At 38.5% G+C, this 20,967-nt stretch overlaps 1 protein-coding gene across 1 annotated transcript; it reads left to right on the forward strand.

Annotated features, from left to right (window-relative positions):
• Positions 1–202: 202 nt before the first annotated feature.
• On the forward strand, positions 203–19,202 carry NSUN2 (NOP2/Sun RNA methyltransferase 2). The gene is made up of 19 exons (XM_058808095.1): positions 203–335; positions 417–574; positions 730–834; positions 944–1,049; positions 1,668–1,739; positions 3,423–3,507; positions 4,292–4,484; positions 4,863–4,937; positions 5,988–6,118; positions 9,105–9,178; positions 12,154–12,284; positions 12,848–12,944; positions 14,060–14,235; positions 14,752–14,844; positions 15,230–15,365; positions 16,576–16,656; positions 16,877–17,015; positions 17,928–17,967; positions 18,635–19,202. The coding sequence occupies exons 1-19, from the start codon at positions 252–254 to the stop codon at positions 19,038–19,040; spliced, it is 2,382 nt and encodes a 793-aa protein (XP_058664078.1). The 5' UTR covers positions 203–251; the 3' UTR covers positions 19,041–19,202.
• The last annotated feature ends 1,765 nt before the right edge of the window (positions 19,203–20,967 follow it).

Genomic DNA, 20,967 nt, shown 5'->3' on the forward strand with positions numbered 1-20,967 from the left:
TGCCCGCCGCGCCGCCCCGCCCCGCCCCCGCCCGCCCGTTGTGGGTGGGGCCGCGCCGGGCTGGGCCCGGCGCTCGGGAAGTTCCGCCGGGAAGCGGCGCCGGGAGAAGGCGGGCGGGCTCGCGCGTGCGCGCCGGGAGCACGCGGCCGCCGCGCGGTCCCTCTGGCCGGCCGGGAGCGGGAGCGGGGCGGGAGCGGCCGCTCTTCCTGACGGCGGGGCTGGTGGCGCGGCTCGGCCGCCGCCTGGCTGCCATGGGCCGCAGGGCGCGGGACCGCCGGCGGCAGCAGCAGCAGCAGCGGCAGGAGCGGGGTGGCGGCGGCGGCGGGGACCAGGCGGTGAGAGCCGGGCCCGGGGAGGTGAAGCGGGGCGGGGAGCGCCGGGGCCGCCGGGCTGACGGCGGCGATGTTTTTCTTCAGGGCTGGGCCGGCGGCTACCCCGAGATCGTGAAGGAGAACGAGCTGTTCGAGCGGTACTACCGGGAGCTGGGCATCGTGCCCGCCGGAGAGTGGGACGCGTTCATGGCGTCGCTGCGGGAGCCGCTGCCCGCCACGCTGCGCATCACCGGCTACCGCAGGTACGGCTGGCGCTCCCGGAGCCGCCGGCACACGGGGACGTTCCCAGCCGCGGCAGGGGGTGGAACTGCGCCGGCCTTAGGGCTCCTTCCAGCCCGGACCGTGCTGTGATTCTGTGATTCTCCATCCGGTGTCCCTCCCGTGTCTCCCCATGCAGCCACGCCAGAGAGATCCTCCACTGCTTGAAGGAAAAGTACTTCCGAGAGCTGCAGGACCTGGAGGTGGACGGCCAAAAGGTCGAGATGCCGCAGTCGCTGAGCTGGTGAGTGATCTGGAGGCGAGATCAGACATTCTGCGTGTTCCCATCAGCCAGCCTGGCTCATCCGTCTATTTTTTCTGCTTCTGTTCTTTTCCCATCTCTTTTCCACCAGGTATCCTGAAGAGTTAGCCTGGCACACTAACTTGAGTAGAAAAATCTTACGCAAGTCCCCTCAACTGGAAAAGTTTCATCAGTTTCTGGTTAGCGAGACAGAATGTGTAAGTTTTGGATAGATCTTGATTTTTTTCTGGCATATTCTGAGCAGTGTTTTATTGAAATACATCATGAAAGATGGAGACTCTCTTTTTTCTCTCAGAATTTGAATAGCTCAGAAGAATCTGAATTTTGTGGTGCAGTTGGCAGTGGTGCATCCAATGATTCTGGTGCATAACTGCAGCTACAAATATTTGCCTAAATTAATTGCATTTTTTTGCTCTTATTGGGGATGTTAAAATGAGTCCCTGTAAAATGATCAGTTGCTGTGAGAAACCAAATGTTTAAACCTGGTAGAAAGTGCATGCATGGGCATGACAGCACTTAAGTGATGGATGTTTGTCACTTGCTTCGAGCCAGTTTCTCCTCTCTTTTGAGCAGAAACTGCACAATTAATACAATTGGAGCAAATATGCAATTATTAGAAATTTTAATTGGGTGAGAAAGTGGGATTTTTTTTAGTTAAATTCTAACAGAATTTAGTCCTAAGTTTATAGTAGTGTGTTTCTGACTGCTTTCTTATTTTAATACATAACAATTTAAAAGTTTTATTGCAAAAGAAATGTATTCTTTATTTTTATTTCTGGAATAAAAACAAATTCAATTTCTTTTTTCCTTTCAAGGGAAACATCAGTCGTCAGGAGGCTGTTAGTATGATCCCACCTCTGCTGCTTAATGTTAGCCCTCATCATAAGGTAAGTCTAGAATATAACGTGTACTGAAGTTTGTTCCCTGAAATTAGCTTAACTGAGCTACAAATCACAAGAGCAGTGTCAGGGCTGATACTCGGTTCTGTTTTGTGTTGTTACATTTCATGCTTTCTGCACATCAACAGCAACACTCAATTAATGTTCAGATCACAAAAACACTATCAGAGGAGCATCTCCTTTTTCAGCTGTGTAACACCCTGCAAAAAGCACTTTGATTTTAGGCAATTGGATAGTCTTATTTCCAGAGTGTGTGTTTGGCTGCATCTGAGTTATGTATTCTTGTTGCAACCTGTTTTTAAAGTAAGGTAACTGTTTTTAACTTCCTCCCTCCATCACACTGTGAACAGATGTAGTTTTCAAGATGCAAGTGATAATATTCCCTACCTCATAGATTTCACTCCTCTATGCCTTTTGAAGGAGCTGAAACATTCTGCTCTATAAATAATCTGTTAGGTGAAATATTTTGGGTGAGCTGAAACATGCTGTTGGTGGTGGCTAAACGTAGGGTGCTAACTTTAACTGTAGTGTGTAAGGAATGCCCATGGTATTTTCTTAGGGCATGCCATAGGAATGAGGATATCTGGTAGCAAACTTTCTGCTCTAATTTTGTGATGTTTTCATACTCTGTTCTTGTTTGCTGACTGAATCTGTCAGGCAGCCTCACTCTCTTAATCTGTTAAATTAATGAGCTAGTTGCCTTGCTATCTCAAGCAGCCATGCTGTGTTCTTCTTTGTTAAATTTTCATGCTGTACCTTGAATTTTTATGTTTATCAAACTTCTAACATGTGTTTTAAAGACTAGTTTGTACACAATTGTTTTTATATCAGCTGTACTTAGCATCTGTAACTTTTCACCTTTTTCCTCCTACTTTTCACCCCAACCCAGTATATGACAGCTATGGCTGTTTTATGTGAGACAAGATCTATTAATCTCTTTTAAGTGAATAGTAAATTGAAAGTCTCGGTCCTGATGTGTCCCAGGTGTATTTTTATTTCTGTCTGGGATTGAACAGGTGGTGAACACGTTCATCTTAATGTAAAACACAAATTGTGGGGATATTTTTGCACACACCTTACATTGTATATGATAAGCTAGCAGTATAAAGGCTTTATGTTGAATGGTTAATTTGGGTGAGTGTTGCAGTGTTTTGCAAAAATGCATGTAAGATTTCATAAATCAGGCTAAGAATAGATTTTTGTCTCTCTTATGCCAAAACAGCAAATGTTTAATGATATAATGATGCCGTGACTTGTCTTTTAGGGCCTTTCATGGTCCTTAGTGCCTTAGTTTTGGAGCTGCTTGTTTGGACCAGAATTTCAGGTTACTTTTGCTTAACTAGCATGTTCTGTATGTCACGTCTAACATGCTGATTTAGTCTTCCACAAGGATAAAATTAATTTCCGTCTCATTTTTAATCTATTTTTCCCATTTAATTTTCCCCCACCATCAGTTTACTGGACAGTTTTAGAGTATGTTTAGTTTTAGAGTATATTTAGCCTTGTATATTCTTCATCATTTTTTGGTTTTTGTTTTTTTTTAAATTGGTGTTCAGAACAGTCATAATTCTACATATTCAAAAATACTTAATTTAAACAGGAACATAGTAAATTTCTCAAGTACTGAAAAAGTACAAGGCAGGAATTTTAAAAATTTTCTTATATTTGTAGATTCTAGATATGTGTGCTGCTCCTGGATCTAAGACTGCACAGCTCATTGAAATGTTGCATGCAGACATGAATGTTCCCTTTCCCAGTAAGTCTGGAAAACTAAATACTTGTGACTTGAAATTTCTGCTTTTTCTTGTAGTAGATTGTTTTTAATGTCACAGATGAGTAACTGCATTTTACTACATACTGAATTCCCCAAGGGATTGTTATGAGATTAAAAGTACACATTTGGAACTTCATGGACTTCCTTTGCTTGAAAAACAGACATGAATTATATGTATCTTTTCAGTTCAAATTACAGTACATGTGATTAGAGCTTAATTCCTGTACATAAATCAGGTTTACTTAGTAGATGGCAGCCCATGAGCCTCTGTGCTTTCGTGGCATCCTGCAAACACTGGATTAAGCTGCTTTAGACTTAAAGAAATCGTGATATTTATCATTTTTGTAAACTTCAGAATCTTTATTTTTGTTTAGATGCTCACAGAAGATACTGCCCCCTGACACTGTAGCTGTAGAGAACGTGTGGATTCTTTCTGCATTGTACTGAAACTTTGCTGATGTAGAGATTGTTTTTGGTGGCAGTGGGGTTTTTTCTATTTTAGAGGTTTTCCTTTGAAAAGTTGAAGGACCCTTGGCTGTGTCTTACTGCCACAGGGTGGGAGCTGAAACTCTTAAGACTGACACATCAGTTAACCTTCAATTTGCTTTAGGTTATGCTCAGTAAGGGCTCCCCTGTTCATGAGCAGTCTTTTAAGTAAAAATCTCTAGTGAAAGGTTTACAGAACTTTCAGAGCTAAGGTAATAAACTATGTAAAATATTTATCTGTTGAATAGTAAAGCATTTTCCCACTGTTTTATGTTCCCAGGTGGTTTTGTAATTGCCAATGATGTTGACAACAAGCGCTGCTATTTGCTGGTTCATCAGGCTAAGAGATTAAACAGTCCATGCATCATGGTGGTAAATCATGATGCCTCCAGCATTCCTAACCTTCAAATAGACATTGATGGAAGAAAAGAGATCCTCTTCTATGACAGGATTTTATGTGATGTCCCCTGCAGGTACCTTGCATGTCAACTTGAATACATGGATTTTACTGCTTTAAGTGTAGTGATAAATTTTTTATGTTGCTGAATTGTGCCTTTTGAGTAGATTAGTGAGTTAGGATGTATAGTTTGGAATGCTTTTTAAGTGTGGGGATACAGAATTGAGGTGAATTTTTTCATTCCAAGTTGTCCTTAAATTTGATCAGTTGAAGGGCTTCAAATTTTGACCTTATGTTCAGGACACTGAAATACAAAGGGAGTGAGGAAACAGAACAGTGTAGGAGAACTTGTTACAAGGGAGAGGGATTGCTATTATTGTGCTGCTGTAAATCACTTTGGTATGGAAAGAGTCTTACACTCAAATAATACAAATCTGTTTGACCTCTGTTGCAGCGGAGATGGAACCATGAGGAAAAACATTGATGTATGGAAGAAGTGGACAACACAAAACAGTTTGCAGCTCCATGGGTAAAAATGCTTATTGCACATCTGCACTTCTTTCATTTTTCTCTCCTTTTTCTATATCTTTAACATCTGCATATATTCACATGTTAATATATGACTGTGAAGACTAGGAAGAGTAATTTTTCTTTCAAATCAAGAGCTTAGTCCTATTGAGAGGAAGTGTAGGGTTTCAGATGTGAGGAGGGGAAGCATGTGAATCTAAATTGCTTGTATTGTTATGATTAACTGTCATGGAAATACTCATTTAATTGATTTAGACAGGATAGCTAATAAAATGCAACAAATCACTTGGTTAGTATTCTTGGCATTTAGGCAGGTAAAATACTGCTAGAAAATAACAGTAAGTTGTAAAATTTATTAGTGATATTTTAAAGTCTTTAGGATTTTAGAGATCATACACAGTTCAGTTACCTGAGATGGATTTATGTAAAGTGATGGTGAATGAGTACTTAGCCTAGTGCAGGCACATGGTAAAATGTACTGATTGAAAAGATTAAAAAAATCAGAACATTTTACTGTGTATTTTTAACAAGCTGAGGATACCATTGGTTAGTGTGACTCAGCTGACCTATGACTTCTTGGCAACTCATTCATTATTGCAGGTCTCATTTTGGTTGGAAGTATGCAGGTAGGGTCTAAACTCATGGTCCAGCTCAGTGATACCTTTCTCAGAAGGCCACTGCTATGGTATCCATAATATTTGTAATAGTCAGATTACTCCTCATTTCTGAGAAGAGTCATATTTTCAGTGTTATTTTTCTAGAGTACTCCATAATAAAACTGATTAGGCACTAGAAAGAAAAAAATATGTTCAAAGTTATGCTGTGTTAGTGTTAATGTTTCTAATTGTTGCTTTAATGTAATAGGTGTCATTGTGAGTGTGTCTGCAGTATAGAGTGCACTAAGCTGACTTAGATCAGCACTGACTATAATTTGTGTACAGCTGTAGAACTCCCCAAGTGCTGGCTTAGCCCATGGGCAGTTGTGTGTCTGCAGTAAAGCTGTTTGTGTGTTCCTGAATGATAGCTGGCCAGACCAAGGGTGTTCTGTTAGTTTGCAGTTGAGAATTGCAACCCGTGGTGTTGAGCAGCTGGCAGAAGGCGGGAGAATGGTGTATTCCACGTGTTCCTTGAATCCCATCGAAAATGAAGCTGTGATCGCATCTCTGCTAGAAAAGAGTCAAGGTGAGAATGTGAGCTTGAACAGAGTGGGAAACTTTTTTTTCTTTCCCTCAACCCAAAAAAGGCTATGTGTATGATGGTACTAGTGATAATCTTAGTGTGGGTAATACGCTGCTACTTTGCACAACTATGGAAATCTTTTTGTACCAATAGAATTTCATTAATGAGCAGCATCTCATCTTAAATGTGAGTGAATCAGCTGCAAATACAAAACCTGAAGAGTTGTCTAAATGATACAGAAAGCACTTCTGCAGATCAGTGGCATTCAGTCTCTGTTATCTGGCTCCCACCAACTGCTTTCACTGTTTGGAATCCATGTCTGACATCTGTAATTCCTTTGGAAAACTCAGTGTAGAACATTGCTGCTGTGCACTACAGAAGTAAAAAGCCTGGAGTGTAGTTAAGCAGTTAGAGCAAAGTAATTGTACACCAGTAGGTGGGAGTCACTGATACCTTTAGCATCCTTTGCCCCACATTTTGACAGGCTTGGATTTTTAATGTGTTTAAACTCATGGGATTTTTTTTCATTTTTGGCTTGAATGTGAAGGCTGAGGTTACAAGGGGCAGAAGAACTGAGATGAACTGAGAAGCTGCACTGCATCACTTTGTGACAGTAGGGTTCAGTAGCGCATTTAGTAGCTGGTGTATACTGGTTTTTTCTGAATCCATAACCTGAAATTTGGAAACATCTAATTGGATTTGGCATGGAAAGTTCCATAGACTTTTAAAAGTTGAGTCTTTTACAGAGCAGAAGCAGCTCTATTGCTCCTGGAGCTGCACTTTGGAAGTTGGTAGCTTGTTTTGTGTAATGTTTGCTTTGTGCCAATAGCTATTCTGGCCCCAAATTATGCATGAAATTTCATTGTCTTAGAAACAGCACTTTAGCTAAAGTGCTTGCAGATTAATTAGGAATTGTCGATGTAATTTCTACTCCCACTCTTCTGTGCACTGGGGCAGCTTTGTCTTATGTCCTGTGTGCAGTTTGATCACTTCAATATAAGGAAGTCTTAAACTATTAGAGAGCATGCAAAGGAGGGCTTCAAAGATGATAAAGGGTTTACAGGAAAAGCCTGATGATGAGTGGCTGAGGTAACTTGTTCTGTTCAGCCTAGAGGAGACTGAGGGGACTCATTGCAGTCTGAAACTTCCTCATGAAGGGAAGAGGAAGGGCAGGTGACCAGTGACAAGACCCATGGGAATGGCCTGAAGTTGTGTCAGGGGAGGTTTACATTGGATATCAGGAAAGGTTTTTCACCCAGAGGGTGGTTGGGCACTGGAACAGGCTCCCCAGGGAAGTTGTCACAGCTCAGCAGAGTTCCAGAAGTGTTTGGACAATGCTCTCAGGCACATGGTGTGACTCTTGGGGTGTCCTGCAGAGGGCCTGAGTTGGACCCGATGGTCTTGGTGGGTCCAACCCAGCTTATTCTGTGAAAGGACATTTTTATTTAGAAGTAGTTTGTTTGGTAATCATAGACACGTTTCCAGTAAATTACAGTGTGCTTGGCTTATTGAAGGCCATAGTAAGCAAGCATTAATTTTAACAGTGACAGGATTGGAAAGCATTAAGATCTAGTTGGGATAAGAGCTCAAAAGCAGTAGGATGTGGAGGCCAGCAATTGCAGCACCTGGGGGAAATTGAGTGCTTTGAAGGAAGGACTGGCTATGATGTTCAGATGTAGTCTCTGCCCATGGAGGTATTTTGAAGCATACTTGGAGGCTGTGATGTGTCCCAGCAAGTGAATGTTATCCTTGGAGCTTGAACCCAGGTGTAGCTTAGGAAGGCAGCAGTAAAGAGGCAGTGCAGTGGTCTGCAAGGGGCATTGTACCTCAAGAGTTAGTTCGGGTCAGTCCAGAAGGTTTGTTGGTAGTTGTAGCAGTGTTACCTTGCTGAAGCAGATGTGTGAAGATGAGAGATTGCTTTCCCCTTAGGCATGAGGGAGCAGGCATTTTTGTACCATGTAGCAACTATTGGAAACTGTAGTACTTCTGACAGACTCTTCAGTGCCTGATAAGTCTGAGGGAGTCTTGGGACAACAACTGAAGTCATGCTGTAGGGAGGCAGGAGTATTCAAAGGATGGATACAAAACATCAAGTGTAATCACATTTGAGACATCATTTTTGAATTTTTCTATGAATTCATCAATCTCCTTTTCATTTATTTAAAAGACTTACTTAAGCTGTCACTGTAAGAGTAAATGGTCATAGTCATGTAGGACAGGTTGATAAATTGTGTACGACACGAGGAAAAACATACCTGACTGTTAAATATCTTATGTATTTAGAGTCACAGAAAAGCAATGTTAAAAGTTATTATTTTCTAGGGAGACCACTGATTTAAGCAGTAAATTTTTATATAATTCCTTCCAGACTTTGGGCAGCTTGAAGATTTTATTCAGTAAATTAAGCTGTTGATGTTTCTTGCAGTCATTTGATATACTTTAGGCACATAGTCTTTCGTCATGTTAGTGTTAAACAGTTAGGAATTTTCCATTCCGTTTTAAAATTAACATTCTCTTTCCTCTGTCATTGGAATATATTGAGATTGTAAGTCCTTGAAATTAGAATATTGTAGGCATTTCAGAAGGCTTAGTTATACTAAAAGTTATTCCCTGAAAAAGACTTAATCAGTGTAGTAAATCCAAATGCTGATGAGTAAATGAGAATAAGAACTTCAATGATTCCATTGCTTAGAACACTGATGTTTAATGATACAGGCTGTAGATTATTTCTCTGCAGCTGCTACGAAAATATCTAACCATTATATTTTGGGTAATTTATGGTTACATCTTATGTAGTTGTTATTAACAGTTCTTCTCACCTTCTTTGTTAATGTAAGTGGTAGAAGTTGTATAGCATTTTATTTCTTGAAAGTTTTAAATGGTACTGTTCGTAAAATGGCTTAAAACTTTAAGGAAAACTATTTTTATAAAAGTCAATTGGCAACATAACTCTTCTGTTTTCAAAACATTTATGTTCTTGGGATTTCAGGTGCCTTAGAACTTGCTGATGTCTCTTCTGAGTTACCAGGTTTGAAGAGGATGCCAGGAATTACAAAATGGAAGGTACTTAACCTGATATTTTTGTAAAGTTCTTGGTCTATGGTAGAGTGTTAAATTAGGGAAATTCTGAAGTGTAACATGTCACAAAATTAGGTTGAGCTGCATTAATGGCAGAGATTTGATGTTTAGGGGAGAGAGCCAAGCTGAAAGTCTTTGCAAGGGTAGGTTCTTTACTCCTCATCTCTAGGTTTCTTTCCTCTGTCTCCTATACTTTCTTGCTACAATTCCCTATTGTGTTGTGTGTATGTGGCCTGTAGATGGCAACATAATTTCAGCCACTTTTAATGTTAGCCATCCATCTCTGTCTTCAGGGTCCATGAATGTAAGATTCTGCAGTGCTTCAGCTGATCCATTTATTTCATTTGGAAGTAAAAGTTGTGAAACTGTTTCTGCAAATAAGCTGTAAAGCCTGCAGTGATGGGACTAATCCTAGAATAGTAAGAGCATCCTGTATTTTGTTCCAGGCCTTAAATTATTTCAGTTTTGGAAACAAACTAATAGGAAGGGGCAAAAAACCCAAAGCTGCTTCAGCTTGCTTTCAAGAGTATAGTCAAGAATAGTAGAAGGCCATTGTGGTAGTGGGGAAAGATACTGATTAAATTTTAGTTATAAGTGTGTGCCTTTGCAATGCCATTGGGTCTTCTGTCTTACCATCTCACTAGTCTCTTGCAATGCCAGGTAGGTTTATGCCTGTGTACAGGCTAATGAACAAGATGCTGGGAATAAAGATTTGTATATGTTCTGCCACTGGAAATGCAGCTTAGAAACTAGTTGATTTATTTCTTCTTACAGTTCCTAAAGTTTACACTGTATACTTGTACTTGAAGAATAAATGTAATGCATAGCTGTGGCTCTGTGATTTTGATTTTACCTTTTTTTGCTACTCCATAAAGGCACTATATATATATTTATATAATGATCACTAAGGTATATTCTATTCCCTGTAGCATGTATTTCTCTGTTTGCAGTTGAAATATAAATCTCCCTAATAGGTTTTAAAAACTAGTCTGATAAAATGTGTTGAAAGTTTGCCAGACTTTTTTCAGACCTGATTTGCTGCTACTGTATATTTTCATGCCTCACTGGCTAGCATGTCACTATGGATGTATTTGCTTACTTTGCTGCTGTTTTTACTTGGTGTAGTCTTTTGTTCCCTGGTGCAGAATTTGTTTTCTAGGAGCTCTGATTGATTGCATTGAATATTCCTGAACATCAGTTGACTCTAAATCTCTGGGAACAGCAAAATCAAAAATAAGGTTTTGTTCAAAAGACACTTTGGTGCTTGGAAATAGCATTCAGTACTCCTTCGTTGAGCCAGATGATGAGTGAACTCCAGTGAATTATTTTGGGCTTGAAGGAAGACACCTTTTTAACTCCAGATTTGGTCATCTGTTCCTGCAACGCTTTTACTCTTCCTTCTGCTCTAGCAGGTGGTCAGTAAAATGTGCAATAGAGAAGAGTTCAGAGTGTTCTTTGGTGCTTTGTCGTTCTACCAGTCACACCAACCTACCAGTTAGGCTGGTAAACCAAAACTGAACAGCACAGGACTGATATGCAGTTTTTCTGGTAAAACGAAAATAATTTTTTTTAGACTTTGGTTATTTATCAGTCCTGTTGTTGATTTTTCTCAAGCTTGAGTCATGACTTCCAAAGAAGAGCTGTTCAGAAGTACAGTCTGTCTTGTCTCCATCTAGCACTATGAAATGTAGCATATTTTGACTTGAAATACTAATTCTGAAAGTACAGTAATTTCTATTTCAGGAAATGTAGAAAGGCACAAGGTGTGATCTGATCAGTGTCTGAGAAGTGCCAGACTTCATGATGCTGAAATCTGCATTCCAAAGTTCTTAGTGAAATTGTAGTCTAGATAAATGTTTCATTTCAGTTTCCACTAGAGCACTTGATTAAACTTTCAAGACAGTCTGTGAGATGCATGAAACTGCTTCACCAAATTTGCCAGTCCTGACGTTGCCATCACTGCAGCTGCTTTACTTTGTTGCCTTCACAACAAAAATGTGGTTAATTCATTTCAGTGATTAATTTTATGCATTTGCCCTGTGCATCCCCATTTGGGACCCTTCTTACAGCTTTAGCATCCAGTACAAAACCAGGCATCTAGGGCTCTGAAGTCAAATTTTCCCTGGCTTATTTTTTCACTTTGGTATCCTTGCTTGAAAAGCATTCAGAATGCCTTCCTGTAAGAGTTATGGCTCTAACCTTCTGCTTGTATCTTAAGAGTTCATCAAAAGCTTTGACCCTTAGCCAGACTGAGGTGATGTTATGTCTACACAGTGTCTTAGAGCGGATCTGTAGATAAGTTTTGAGTTCTAAGTAAATGTACAGGCACTAGAAAATTCATGGAGATGTTTCTTCAGCAGCTCTCCACAAACACATCTCTGTCAGTGACTTCTATATATCCGTGTCATGCAGCTTTCTGCCTACCAAGCTGTTGTGTTGCACTCCTGCATATTTCTTATGTAATGAAATTGGGATTCTTCAGTTTTGATCTTTGCTAGACTGCAGTAGGTTTTTTCCCTTGTATTATACTGCTTGGAAACTGCCTATAACACAGTGCTTCACAGCCAATCTCATGGGAAAAAAGGAGCAGTGTCTTAAATCTGATGGCTTCCTGATCTTACATGTTCTACCACTGTCCTTCCACTGGATTTTGGTGGTTCACATGTTTTAGCAGGTTAACGGAAATCTTTGCAGTTGATTCAGCATCAATCTGCACTTTATATGCTTTTTTTTAGAAGCATGTGAAGTGGAGCAAAGAGCTGCAGCTGGCAAGAATCTCCTACTCTGAAGCGCACACGTACAATGCACAAAGAAACAATACACTTTAAAGAACTTAATTTTCTGTACCAGAGAATAACTTCTTTATTTGGTGTCTGAACCTTGGTTTGCAAGTATTTTAATTAAAACTTATAAAATAGTGACCTATATTCTTCACTGTATTTATATTTACCCCTTTGAAGGTGATGCTGAAAGATGGGCAGTGGTTTGAGGAGTGGAAAGATGTGCCTTCAAATAGACAAACACAAATACGTCCTACTATGTTTCCAGTGAAAGATGAAGAGAAGCTAAAGGCAATGAATCTGGAGCGCTGGTAAGTTTCCCCAGAGTAACTCTTAGGAGGATTTGATGTCACATGTATGGTTGTGGATAAATTATAATTAGGTCAGATTAGGAATGTGTAGGTTTGAGTATATTTTGATTGCTTCATATGTAATGGCAGTACACAATATTTTAACTCCAGTGGATCGGGAGAAGTTACTGCAAGTTGCGTAAAAGGAATAAGTGCTCACGTGAAAAGGTCAAATTCTTCGCATCCAATAGAGATAAACAGTCAAAATTACTGAAAAAGTATGCAAAACTGTAACATATTCACAGTGTGACTTACTTGCTTTTAAAGGCTTTCCACAGCTATTCTAAAAATATTGTTTAGAAATGAGTCATTAAAGTTCAAGTTTGAACAGTGAATGAATGTGTTGCGTTGATGCAAGTAATTTTGCCACAATGCTCTATTTAGATTCTGTTTCTAGTTTGATAAATTAAATCGGCACAATCCTACTTATCCTGAAAGTAAGTATAAATGTGAGCCTTCTAGTGTTTTGTGATTATGAATGCATCAATGAATGTGCTGCAACATTTTTTTTATTTTCTCTCTAGTCTTAGGATATTGCCACATCACCAGAACACAGGTGGCTTCTTTGTGGCTGTCTTAATAAAAAAGTCTCCAATGCCATGGAATAAACGTCAGCCTAAGGTAACTTCCTTTAAATTATCTAAAATGTAAATTGCTGATAATGTTTCAGGCTTTGATTTTGAGTTTGCACATAATAGAAGACATACTATAACTGTTCTGTATCTGCCCTTTAGTTATAGTTCAGTGTGTCAATTAAAAATAAATTCCTAAATCCATGAAGTACCGAACAAGTGCTTATGAAAAAAACATGAAAACTTTTAAAATAAAATAAAAAAAAAAGAAATAAAGGGGATTTTGAAATGGTAGTAAAATAACAAGCTAAATCTTGACCCTAAAATTAAGGCTTTGAAAGAATTACAGAAGATTATGTTGGATAGCTAAAGCTGTCACTTCCTTCAGCTGTGTGTGGTCCCCTGCTAAAAGGCTTTTTTCTGCTGTGTTGTAAGCTAATTCTGATGTCAGTTTATCTCACTCTGTGGCTGGTTGCTCAGGAGTGATTCACTAGCAGATTAGCAGATCAGCAGCACAGGGAATGGATGTAAAACTGTTTGGAGCAGCAGCTTCAGCCATCTGACTTTAATCCATTTGTTGTCAATTGTCTTTAAAACCCTGTCAACAGGGTTTTAAGTTGATGTGATTTATTTGATCTCTTAGATTGTCATATCTTTGAGAACTTCTGTTGTGAATCCCTCTTAGGTGTTTATTTGATTTGCTTCATTAGAACAACTTATGAGTAAAATGTATGTGGCAATAGGGAAGCAGCATTTATTCAGAAGTAAGCACCCTCCAAATAGTTTTATGATGTTCTAAGTTAAAACATCGTAGCACTCTTACAGACTGTGTGCAGCAGCAGGATGCATGTGTCATTTTGAGTGTTAGGAGGAAAACAGCAGATCCTGTTTTAAAAATCTGACGGCTTGAATGTGATTTTGTAGATGGTACAGAAATAGCTTTCTTGGACAGTTGGTATGAAACTGTCCAGATCAGTACTGGAGGTAAATGCAATTTATAGTGGTATCTTGATCTAGTAATCAGATTAACTCCCTGAATGGATCTGTTTAAGCACTTGCATACAAATTGACAGGAATTAAGCACATACAAAGAGAACATAGGTGCCTTCTGTTACAAGCTGGATACTACTTTCGCTTTTTTGAAAATACTGTAATTTGAAATAGGTTCATCAGAAATTATCACAAAGAACAGGAGATACTGAAGTGACAGCAGCTAATTCAGGTAATGGTTCTGACTGTATTATTGAAGAACCAACACTTCCTGAAAATGAAGAGTCTAAGAAAATCAAAGAATTGCAGAATTTGGACACTGAGCAGAGTAAAAAGGAAGGAGTATGCGGGTAAGGACCATGTCTAAGTATTTGTCCGTGACAGCTCTGCAATTCCTGAGTATTCTATAGTTCTTTTGTAATTTGGAAGTCAATCAAAAAAAATTAATGAATTCATTCAGTTGTCTTGCATTTCCACATTTTCTGTCTTGTCTGTGTTCCACTCAGCAAGTTTGGAAAATAACCAGTTTTCTTATTAGCATTTGTTAAGTCTGTTAATACTTTCTTCTCTGTTAAGGGAAAAAATACTTTCAGAAGTTGGAAGATCTGTATTGCCTTCACAATCATTCCATCAGAAATCTCTGTTTACTTGTTTTTGTGCACTCTGTTTCCAAGCACTGCTTGACTTCCTTATTTTAACAAGTTAAACTGTGTGTAGTGTTAGTGAAGCACAAGAAAATGCCAGTATTCTCTTTGGCATACTGTTTTTACAATAAGCCAAGTGTTGACTAAATGAACTGAATATACTGATTTTAAAGCAAGTGAAATTTTAGTGTAATTTACAATGCAATGTTATTTCCATTTTAGACCTCCACCATCTAAAAAAATGAAGTTGTTTGGTTTTAAAGAAGACCCCTTTGTGTTTCTCCCTGAAGATGATCCATTGTTCATTCCTATCCAGTAAGAAAAAAGATGTGTCTGTTTTGGCAGTAAGATTCCTGTTAGCTCAGGGATGTTAATAGTTCAAGTTTGGTTCATTACAAAGGATGGGTCTCGTTGGTCTTGCATAACAGCTTTTGTCTGACTTTGCACCAGGGCCCCCTCCTCCTCAACACTTAAATGAAAATAGCCAACTAGAGTTTGCACTGGAAATTTTCCAGTGTGTCTCAGTGTCTATAACAGCTTGTCTTTTCTGATGCCATGCAGCTTAGAAAGTCTAATCTTTGTGTTCTGAAGCCAAAGTGCTAAGTGCTTGCAGAGATAGCTGGAGGAAATGGGCTAAACCATGCATTTTGAGTATGTGATTTTATTGCTCAGTTAATCAAAACAAGTATTATGGTCACAGGAAGTTTTATGCATTGGACCCATCATTTCCCAAGATGAATTTACTGACTCGAACTCAAGAAGGAAAAAAGAGGCAGCTGTACATGGTTTCTAAGGAGCTAAGGAATGTGCTTCTGAACAATAGTGAGAAGATGAAGGTATGGTTCTAAGCATCAGTGTATATCTCCTTGAACTTGCCAAGTGTACTGTTTACATAGAGGATTAGCCCTCTGACAGGCTGTATTTTTTTAAAGTCTAGATTAATGTTTCCTCTCTGTCCCTCCTGTGTTAGAGATGAAAAGTTGACTCTGAGAGGAAAATAACATTCTCTGAGATGAAAATCAGTACATATTTGGTGGATGAATGAGAACTTAAAAGTAGAGAGAGGAAATATATGTGCTGTGTGTGTGCCAGCATTTTTATGTAGTCTTCAGGTAACTTTACATGTTTACATTGACAATGTTCTATTTATCACTCCCTTAATTATAAAAGTATTAAGAGCTTTGAAAGCCAAGCAAAAAGATAAGTTCAGCTGAGTTATATACTGGCTGTGTTACACAAGGATATTGTTTTAAAGTAATTTTAACAATTAAATATTTTGAAAGTTCATTAAGCTGAGTGATAATGGGATAATAAGTATTTTTTTTGAGAATAGAGGGAAATTTTTTTTATGATTCCCTGTGGAAAATGTCTTGCAAATGCTAAAGATTTGTCTCAAAAAGGTCATTGTGTAATTTAGGTTGGAATGAGGTTATGTAGTCCAGCTTCCTTCCTACATCAAACAGAGCTGACTTCAAAGCTAGATCAGGTACATTCTGGGGCCTCATCCAGTCAAGTCTTGAAAATTTTTGAGGATAGTCAGTACATCTTTGCAACAAATCTTTGAGATGGGTAAACAATTATTCTTTTATCCCCTATGCAGGAAATGGCTACATAACTGACAAAATTTTAAGAAACTGTGCATTATGTTAGGTAGTGAGGCTTTGAGTACCACAAGGAATAGATAGTGTCCAAATAGTAATCACTTGAACATTTTTGAAATCCTGTCCTTGACTGACTTTCCCAGAATCACACAGAAAATTCTTACTCAAACTAAAATTAAAATTTGATATTATTAGTTTGTTGCCCTCTTTAAAACTGCCCTTCCTTACACTGTTCAGTTTTTAATATGAAAAGGAATAAGAGGCGCTTTATATTGAGGGAGCACCGCATTTTTGTAGCAGGAGTTTCTTTTTCCCTTGAATAAGTTTTCATATTAATTCAGTATTCAGTGGAAATAAACTTTTAGTTGAAGAGGAACAAACAAGTTCAGAATGGTAATTTAGAATTTATGCTCCCTACTGATGTTTATTGGTTTGCTGTTTGCAGGTTATCAACACAGGGATAAAAGTCTGGTCTCGCAACAGTGATGGTGAACAGTTTGGATGTGCATTCAGATTAGCACAAGAGGTAATTGCATAGCACTGTGCTCTCAAAGGAGATACTTTGGTTTCCTCGAGAGCCTCATGAGACAGCTGGCATTAACTTTGTCAGATTAATGGTAATTGACATTTTCAGTATGGTTTAGAATTTTGTTTCTGGTATTAGGTAAAGTGCGTACTGTTTTAACATTTTTACTTCAGAAATCAGTGGTTAAATTTTGAAACAATTGTCTTTATTTATTAAACAGGGCATTTATACTCTGTACCCATTCATTCATGCAAGGATTATAAATGTCTGCATAGAAGATGTCAAAATTCTACTAACCCAGGAAAATCCATTCTTAAGTAAATTTAGCAGTGAAACACAGAAGAAAGTCAAAGATATGGGTAAGCCTACTAATTTTGCTGTCACAAAATTATTTTTCTTCTTTGCACAGAAGGCTATAAAATCCTGTAGCATAAATTGTGTTTCCTAAAAATTTGGACTAAATTTATCTTAAATATACTTGTTAGGTAAGTAATCATTACTGAAAGCCAGTGTGCTGCTAGAAATTGTAGTCCTTTCTGATTGCAGTCTCTAAGGTTTTTGAGCTTTAGAGAACAGAAGAATTGCCAAACCTTTGACTTCTGCAAAGTAGTGCTGTGAGGCAGCATTTAAAATATCTGATGAACAAAGATTTTATTTGTGCTTCTGTTTTTTCTACTTGTTAATGCTCCAGTTGAAACTGTTTGTCATCTGCAATTGCTTGTCGTGACCTTATGTATCACATATAGTTCCTCAGATTTGATTTTCTTTTATATGGGAAGCAATGTCTACTCGTATTAAACTTTTAATTTCCTCTACACTAGATGCTTAAAGATATGAAAATTGGTTTTCAGCCTTTTGCTATTGTTTTATTTACAATTCATTGCTGATCCTTGTACTTCCATGTTTGATGTTACAAAATGGGAAGAAAAAATGTTCTGAAGTTTGGTCTGGCATACTCTTATGTTCATTTTAATTAATTAAAAGTTTTCTGCTAGATTCACTGAGTGACTTAATCCACTGTGTGGATTTTGTATTTTAATTTGTTTGTTTGAGATTTTGGAGGAGCCAATCGCATCTGTGACTATGTAAATACTTTGGTTTGAAAAAAAAAGGGAATAAAATCTGGTATTGTTCAGTGTATTGATGTGGATAACTGTTAACCATGTCATGCTCTGTGTTTGTCTAAAAACTTGTTTTCTTGAACATTTCCAGATTACAGTCATTGTATCATTGTAGCCAGTAACACATCTGTTTTGTTTTGTTCCCTGTAGCAATGGGAAGTATAGTTCTGAAGTACGACCCAGACCCTGAGTAAGTAGATGTGTTGCTTTCCATTTATGCACTCCTCTAAGACCTGGACAAGAATTTATTTTCACTCAGCAAAAACAAAAGTAGAGGCATAGAGATGCAGTGAGGAAAACAGTAAAGCCATATAGGATACAGAGAATAAGACAGGAAAAGAAGCTGTCTTGTCTGTGAATTCTTAGAGCAAGCATAGAATTTGGCTTCATAAAGAAGAGCTGGTAGTTGTGCCAGAGATCAACAGATCTGCAGAATCTGCATGTGATTTCTTTCTTTGTTTCCCAGTAAAGTCCAGCATTTGGAATGGAAAAAGTTACTTTTTATTGTTCCTTTTTGTGGACAAAGTAACTTTTGTGGACAAAACTCTTGAGAATTTTCTAAATGTAACCTTTTATTTTGCTGTTCCTTGCATTAGTTTTCAACCCAGAGCCAGGAAATTATTTTGCTTGTTGCAAAAACTGAACAGCATCGAGTTTCTGAGTTTTTGGCTTGCATGCTTGCTTGTAGACAAGCAGGTGTCTGTGTAGGTGTTGAAGTTAAGAACAATGTACTTTCATCTTCTGTGAATAGTTACAAAATGCATTCAGTGTTAGCACAGAATTGGTGTATGGTTATAAAATGAAGTTCTGAAGGTGAACTTTCTCATAATTGACTGAACTTAACTGCTTGTTTGTAGAAAACCTCATGATCTTCAGTGTCCAATAGTGCTGTGTGGTTGGCAAGGGAAGACATCACTGCGTGCCTTTGTGCCCAAGAATGAGAGACTTCATTACCTGAGGATGATGGGGGTTGAAGTGTTTAAAGCAAAGAGGAAAGAGGAGAACCTGGAAGACAAAACTGAGGAAGAAGTTCAACACAGACTGGTGCAAGCAGAGGAAAAAATGGATGTGGAAGATAAAGAACATGATTTAGTCCCAAAAATGGAAGCAGAAATAGGTGAAGAGTCTTCCCAGAGTCCTGTCAAAAGCAGTGCTATGGAAATAGAAAATAAAATTGAGGATTTAGATCAATCTAGTAAAAATGCCAACAGTCATGTAAGCCAGGAAGGCAAAGACACGGATGCAAGTAATGTGAAAGATTAGGTTTCTTTCTGTATTACTTGGCAGCTTCCATGAGGCTCACATCCAGACTTTTGCTTTTAGCATGAAACTGTATTTTAAAATTTGGTCAGAATGGGATGTTCTTCTTTTAAAGTTTCACCTATTTTATATTTTAAATGAAAGCTATAAAGAGATTTCTCTTCAGGTGTGTCTTCTTTTCACCATTTTAAATTCCTTTTTATTGGTGGGTTTGTGTGTCTGTTGCTGGCAACAGACCAGGCAGCAGTAAAATCTCAAGTCTTTATTTTTAATGCAAGAGTGGTATGCACAAATGCACTGCACGTGTGTCACTGGTCAAAAATTCCTTCAGAAGAAAAACCTAGGGTTCCATTCAAAGCACATAGATTCCAAAAACATTTTTTCTCCCATGATTGCTTACCCCACCTACCACCCAATCTGGTTACTGTTGATAACTGCAGGTTCTTTAAAGGGTAAGAGAATCAGTGTATCCATACAAGGGCACATGCAGGATATGTGACTGACAACCTGGTGCATGGTTATTCAGAAGAAAACCATGTCCAGCATCCTGGGAAAAAAAAAGAATGCACTTTATCAGAAACTGATGTCTGAGGTTCTTCTTTAGAGTGATTAATTGCTTGACAGACTGAGCTAGTAATTCCTGTTAGCTAGACCTTCAGGTGTGCTGAGTGTGCCTCAGACTCCTGTCTTGAAATGTGCCTGGAAAGAATCTGTGACCATCACTGAAATCTGCTGTGGTCATCTGTTCCTCTGTCAGTTCTAGTGAGAGTCATCTCTAATTTTTGTAAGATAACTTGTTTATAGCTGAAATAATAGTTTAAAAGAAAAAGCATAGTGGTACATATGTTTTTCTATAGTAGATGTTTAAAAGGTAATTTAGGTCTAGAAGGGTAATTTATTTAATCTGACTTGAAAAAAAGTTGGCTACCTCAGAGACTTGGAATATAAATTCTGTCCTTTGTGGCTTAGTTGCAGCAGTGCTCTCCCTGTACTTCTGTCAAGTTGTCTGAAAGGAAAATGACTAGCAGTACGAGGTATTGTCCTCTAGGACCATAGTGATGCAGATACTTGTTACGCTTGTCAAGCAGAATTTTACCATGTCTGTTTTTATTGATGAAGTCTTATATGGCTTGGATCATTTGCTGTACCTTGCTACAACAGACTTTTTGATGTCTGCCCTTGAACTATTTCATCAAAGGGAGAATTCTTGAGGGACAGACATAAAAGTGAAATAATGCCATGTCCTCTGATGAGATATTAGTCTCATGCAGTGAGTAACCATTGACAGGACTCATTTTCCTCTTGAGAGTCCATAAAATAGGTTAATAAAAAATCAGTTCTTGCCCTTGTATTTTGCTAAGGTTTGAGTTTGTTCTTTGAGTAGAGAGCTGTGATGGGACAGCTTCTGTTCTGGCAGCTCCTTAGGCTGATGAGCAGCATAGCAGACTTTTCTTATGAGCAGAGATGTGTGCAAAGTATATTTTTAATCCTTAAAGTATATGAGGAAAAAGATTTTGCAACTTGAAACTTCAAGCATATTTTCATATCTTTGCATTTATTCTGGCATATTGGGCATTTGAAATGGAAGAAGGGTGGAAAGGGCAGTGTCACTGACAATTCATCATTGTAGTCTGCAGTTCTCACCCTGAGGATGATTTGAATCCATCTAATCTTTATGTTCTGATGATCTCCATAAGTTATAAAAAGGTCAAGTGTTAAAACCTATGTGAAGAAATGAAAATTTTATTTGAGTTACGCCTGCTGTTACTGGATCTACTGATGTTCCTGAGCAGCAGCTTCAGCCTCTTTTCAGTCAGTGGCTCTGCTAAGCATACAAGTTTGACAGGTTAAGCTGAGAAGAATACTTGTTGATATAGGCAATCCAGCAGAAAGCAAACTATAGAAAATGAAACTGTCCTGGTTAGGTTTT

The sequence above is a fragment of the Ammospiza caudacuta genome, chromosome 1, assembly GCF_027887145.1.
Source record: "Ammospiza caudacuta isolate bAmmCau1 chromosome 1, bAmmCau1.pri, whole genome shotgun sequence".
In the NCBI taxonomy this organism is placed as follows: domain Eukaryota; kingdom Metazoa; phylum Chordata; class Aves; order Passeriformes; family Passerellidae; genus Ammospiza; species Ammospiza caudacuta.